General features: G+C 37.8%; 2 protein-coding genes across 4 annotated transcripts; both read left to right on the forward strand.

The window, feature by feature from the left end:
- The first annotated feature begins 422 nt into the window (after positions 1 to 422).
- On the forward strand, positions 423 to 2,534 carry LOC103933916. Of its 3 annotated transcripts, none has more exons than XM_048567513.1 (3): positions 465 to 562; positions 1,009 to 1,058; positions 1,523 to 2,534. In XM_048567513.1, the coding sequence occupies exon 3, from the start codon at positions 1,555 to 1,557 to the stop codon at positions 2,245 to 2,247; it is 693 nt and encodes a 230-aa protein (XP_048423470.1). In that variant the 5' UTR covers positions 465 to 562; positions 1,009 to 1,058; positions 1,523 to 1,554; the 3' UTR covers positions 2,248 to 2,534. The 3 variants fall into 3 exon arrangements, with proteins under 3 accessions (XP_009341898.1, XP_048423470.1, XP_048423469.1); XM_048567512.1 differs by having other exon boundaries at positions 477 to 562; positions 1,009 to 1,078; XM_009343623.3 differs by lacking the exon at positions 1,009 to 1,058 and having other exon boundaries at positions 423 to 562.
- A 746-nt stretch (positions 2,535 to 3,280) lies between these two features.
- On the forward strand, positions 3,281 to 4,939 carry LOC103933907 (pentatricopeptide repeat-containing protein At2g37320). Its single transcript, XM_018644137.2, has one exon. It carries the CDS (start codon positions 3,365 to 3,367, stop codon positions 4,856 to 4,858), a length of 1,494 nt encoding a protein of 497 aa, XP_018499653.2. The 5' UTR covers positions 3,281 to 3,364; the 3' UTR covers positions 4,859 to 4,939.
- Positions 4,940 to 5,506: the final 567 nt, after the last annotated feature.

Genomic DNA, 5,506 nt, shown 5'->3' on the forward strand with positions numbered 1-5,506 from the left:
AAGTCTTTTTAATTTTAATATTTGTTAATTTTATAGAAATCGAAAAAGAAAAAACTATATTTCATTAAGTGGTTCTTAAAATGAAGATATTTCAAAATTTCTCATTCAAGTTGGGAATGTTATTTGAGAAATTTTATTATGGAGATGGTCATTCTTACATTTTTTTAAGGAAATTTTAACGAAAAACTTATGGTACTTTAACGAAAAATTACATTTTTACACAAAAAAGTTAATCATGATACTATTCATTTTACCCTTTATTTTGTCCTTATTGTTAAAACTCAAAAGTTTTTAAATCTTTTTCATTAGTTTTTCTTTTTTTTTATTGACTTTTTTTTTTTTTTTTTCACATGAGTGAGTGGTAAGTGAAAAAAGAAAAGAATAAAAAACATCCGCCTCGTAAATTACGTTCCTAGCCCTAACTATAAAATAAGGAAAAATATTCAATCAGGTTCACCTGAGAGAAGACACTACAGTTTAAGGGCAGAGCGAAGGAAAATTACAGTGGCGGTCGGAACTGGATCTCTACGTCTTCGCTCTTCTTTTCCGAAATTGATTAGGGGTAAGCTCCTTCAACCAAAACCCACTTTTCTAAAATGTGTAATTCTTGCAAATATGGCATCCTTTAATCGAACCCGTGGTTATTGTACTAATCTGATTGAAATTTTATGATATTTATTTGATATTTATTCGAATTTTATGATATTTATTCGAGCGTAATGGAAAATGCATTTGTTCAGAGCTCTTTAATTGATTGTAATTTTTTTTTTTTTGTTTGTTTGGAATAATTGGGTAGTGAGAGATTTCATGGGTTTTGATGCATTTTTGTATGTTTGGTAATTTTTGATAAATTGTTTTGGATGTAGAGAGTTGCGGCCTAAATCTTCATATTTGCAGTGTTATGGTTTCACCAAAATATTGGTATCTCAGATTTTACCAGGGTTTAATGCTGACTTACTCTTATCCTAACTTTACATTTCGGTTTTCGGTTTTCATTTTTTGTGTTAGTGATAGAGGGGAAATACATGGGACATGAAGGGTGAAGGATGGCAGGAGAGGTATCGAAGAAATATACAAGGAAAGGCGTGCGAAATGAAAACTAAAAACTAAAAAACCAAAAGCTATTTTAAGTTTATTTTCACTTTCAAGATTTTGTTTTCGTTCGTTCCTTCTTATTTTGCTTTGTGGATGTCTGAGGAAATTCTCAGTGAGAAATTTGTCAATATATTGCCTTGTGGAGGTTTCAATCTGCATTTGCAAGGAGTCTAGTATTTGTTAGTGTTGACGCTTCTATATGTCCAAACTGAAGCCCGACTAGTTTATTTGGCCAGTCTTACACCGTGTTTCCCTTTCATACTATTCGTAATTGTTGGTAACTTCCTTTCTATGCTTTCCTGTTCTGTTCTCGGGATGACGTGTTTGGTCCAATACTTCATGTGTTAATATCTCCTGCATTGCAACTTCTGAAAATGATACTCATTTTACGGTGAGATAAGGATGTCTTAATTGTTTATGATTGCAGTATTTTTGCATTTATGAGAAGGAGCTCTGGAAATGGAAAGTCCCAGCAACGATCAGAAAGTAGAGCCTTCGTCCGCAGTGGTTTATGAGTTACCAGGGGAGCCTGCTATTGTCATTGATGGAGTGCCCGAAATTCCATCAACTGAAAGCACTCGTTCTGTCTCTGATGCTGCTCATGATGCAGAATTCCGTGGAAATACTGACTTTGGTGAGTGGTTGGAAGGAAGAGAAGTGAGGAAGTTGTTTGGAGAGCAAAACTATTTTGGCACAGTGACTGAGTATGATAAAGAAGCAGGCTGGTACAGGGTGGTGTATGAAGATGGTGACTTTGAAGATCTCGACTGGACTGAGTTAGAACAAGTGCTACTGCCCCTAGACATTATGGTTCCCCTGAAAACAGTAGCCCTAAAAACTCTCAGGAAAAGCAAGAAATTCCTCCGTAAACCTCGGAACGTTATCGCTGGATCTCAAACACAAAAGGCCAAAACCAAGGGAAGTAGGGGAAGGAAGGCCACCTCAGCAATTGAAGGTGCTTCAAAGATTGACTTCAAAGTAGGTGAAGATGCTTCAATGGTGGACTCCAAAGTACTTGAAGATGCTTCGATGGTGGACTCCAAAGTAGCTGAAGCTGCTTTAATGACAGACTCCAAAGCACCTGAATATGCTTTAATGACGGACTCCAAGGCAATTGAAGACGCTTCCATGATGAAGTCCGATGGTTTGTAAAGGTTTCACAAAAGGAAGTTCAAAGGTCGATGAGGTTAGATTCTGATGGACATGAAACAGCTTGATATAGAGGATGTAGGTTTTGAAAATCGGTATTTCTAGAAGTTTGAAACAAACATTTTTAGACTTGAAAAGAGGATACTACTGACTTGTAAGGTGAACTGTGAGACGTACGTGAAATATTAGTCAGTGATAGTGTTGTACTGCTTAGGCTAATTGTATGTGTTGTATGCCAACAAGACTACATACTTAATGGATTTTGTGTTGGGATGTTCCGGATTTAAAAACGAAACCCTTTTTTTTGTTTTTTTCAGGGGCAGGATTTTCGAACTGGGACCCGCTCTTAATATTGGGAGGAGAAATACCAGGAGACTAAAAGCTAGTTGGTAAAACAACAAAGCCTTATTCTAGAATTAAGACTCTCCCCACGTACTTTTGGGGCCTTTAGAATTGCCTTTAAAATAAGTACTTTTGCTCATAAGTGTTTTTTTAATAGTAATTTTAATAGAACAAGTTGAATTTTAGGAAACCTTGGAAGGGCTTAGGAATGATGATTCTAATCATTAAACTCGATAATCGTGGATAATTGTCCGAATGGATTGAATTTGGATATGAAAATTTGAGTATATTTTAGATATGGAGAAAAACCGTGAATAGTTTTCGGTTATGGTTGGATATGGTTATAGGGTCTTCAATTTGTATCTTTTATCGAATCCGAATACAAACTGAATAATATATAATATAATTATATTAATATTATATAATAGACAAATTTTTTTACTTGGTATTAAGTTTTCTTGGAAAAGGATCTTCTCGGATTCTTTTTGTGGGGATCTGAGGGATCAATCAATCAATTCGTTCATCGTATATCGTGCGGTCAGAAATCATTTTAAATTTAAAAATTTAAAAATAAATATAAATAGTATCTAACGAAAATCAACGATGAACGGACGTGATTGATTGATCCTCAAGATCCCCAAAGAGGATCTGAGAGGATCATTTTCCAGTTTTCTTGGCAATTAACACAGGCCCTGCAATTTTTGTTTTCCTTTTTTCTTAGCAATCAAATTGTCACACTACATATTTCTAGCAAAGCTCATGGTGTTTGCTCACACGAATGAATGGAGTTCTCCTTCAAGCCTGTGTCAGTTTCAGGAAGAAACTTTCTCAGTCCGTTCTGCAAATACATTCATCTCACTCCAAGCCCTTCTTCTCTTCTCCCAAACTCACACGAACAACCCAAAAAACCAAGAAGCTACAAAACGCTCTCAGAGTTATCGACCTCATCACCCCAAAACCATCCCCCGCCGCGCGCCGCCGCCAAGGCCATCTCCGGCTCATTCAGGACTTTCTGCAGTCAGATTCCGACCACTTTACCTTCGGTTCTGCTTCCTCTGATCCAACAAACCCACGAGTAAAAATCTCAACTTTGTTCGATGAAAGCGTTTTGTCACACGCCATAAGCTCATGTGGGTCTTCTCGAAATCTTCATGGCGGGGTTCAGTACCACTGTGCAGCAATGAGAATTGGGTTTATTTCCAATGTTTATATTGGAAGCTCTTTGGTGAGTTTCTACGGGAGATGCGGTGAGCTGCAGAGTGCATATAAGTTGTTCGACGAAATGCCTGTGAGAAATGTCGTGTCTTGGACTGCCATTATTTCCGGGTTTGCGCAAACGTGGCAGGTTGATGTGTGCTTGCAGCTTTTCAGTGAAATGAGAAACTTTTTGGAACCGAATGATTTTACGTATGCAAGTATTCTGAGTGCTTGTACTGGCAGTGGAGCTCTTGGGCATGGAAGAAGTGCTCATTGTCAAACCATCCGAACGGGCTTTGATTCGTACATTCACATTGCTAATGCTCTTATCTCAATGTATTGCAAGTGTGGGGATGTTAAAGATGCGCTTTACATATTTGAAAATTTGGATGGCAGAGATAATGTATCTTGGAACTCCATGATTGCCGGGTATGCGCAGCACGGCCTTGCATTGCAGGCCGTCGATCTTTTTGAAGAAATGAAGCGGCAACGTGTGAAACCTGATGCCATTACTTTATTGGGCGTGCTCTCTTCGTGTCGTCATGCAGGTCTTGTCAAAGAAGGCCGGCTTTACTTCAATTCAATGATCAAAGAGCATGGTATTCATCCAGAACTAGATCATTATTCGTGTGTTGTTGACCTTCTTGGCCGGGCTGGTCTATTAGAAGAGGCTCGAGAATTCATTGAAAAAATGCCTATTCGTGCCAACGCAATTATATGGGGGTCGCTGCTTTCTTCCTGTAGGGTTCATGGGAGTGTGTGGATTGGCATTGAGGCTGCAGAGAGTAGGCTATTACTAGAGCCAGAGTGTGCTTCAACCCACGTGCAATTGGCAAACCTGTATGCTAGTGTGGGATGTTGGGATGGGGCAGCAAGAATGCGTAAGTTGATGAAAGATAAAGCAATTAAGACAAGTCCTGGGTTCAGCTGGATTGAGATTGGTAACGAGGTTCACAAATTTAGAGCAGAAGACTGTTCAAATCCCAAAATGATTGAAAGTATTGATCTCTTGGATAGTTTGGCAGACCACATTAAAACTTTAGCCTATGAGCCTGAAATGGAAGAGGAAGATTAAGCATGATTTATTTTGCTATCAAAGCGGCTAGCAAATAGCAATCGATATAAAATCTACTTTAAAGATTGATTTGTTCTGCTCGAAGATTCGTTCAGAGGTCCTTCTTTCATACAGGTTTTGAATATTAGGATCGATGTGAGGCTTCATAATGTCTTTGGTGTAAATAAATAGCGAGCTAATAACTTATTGTTCTAAATTTGTAGACACCACCTCGCGTTGCTCTGACGAGAGATGCTGTACGTACTTGTAGGTAATTGTATTCTTCCCCATTTTACTCTAAATAGCATTCTGAACTAGAATAGGTTTGATTTCTAACTCAGGAGAAAGTTTACCTTTAGTTTATAGCTTCGTTTGATTCTTTAATTTTACAACTGATTAGTGATTACTTTGGTTTGACAAATTTTTCTCAATGAGCTAATTTATACCTATGTTGCACTTCACCTGGTCATAACAATTCTAAGAGGCACCATCCATACCAAATGTCTCCTAGACAAGCTAAGATGGTTGCGCAATTTAGTCTTCAAGCTCGGTGTTTCTCTTTCTAGGTTAATCAATGGTATTTCTGATGATTCATATGGTATAATGTGTTATGTTTCGACCGAAAAAAGAAGAAGAGTATAATGTGTTATGTATTGACATGGGTTGACA

The sequence above is a fragment of a genome, unplaced genomic scaffold, assembly GCF_019419815.1.
Source record: "Pyrus x bretschneideri cultivar Hongxiangsu unplaced genomic scaffold, Pyrus_bretschneideri_v1 Contig45, whole genome shotgun sequence".
Classification (NCBI taxonomy): domain Eukaryota; kingdom Viridiplantae; phylum Streptophyta; class Magnoliopsida; order Rosales; family Rosaceae; genus Pyrus; species Pyrus x bretschneideri.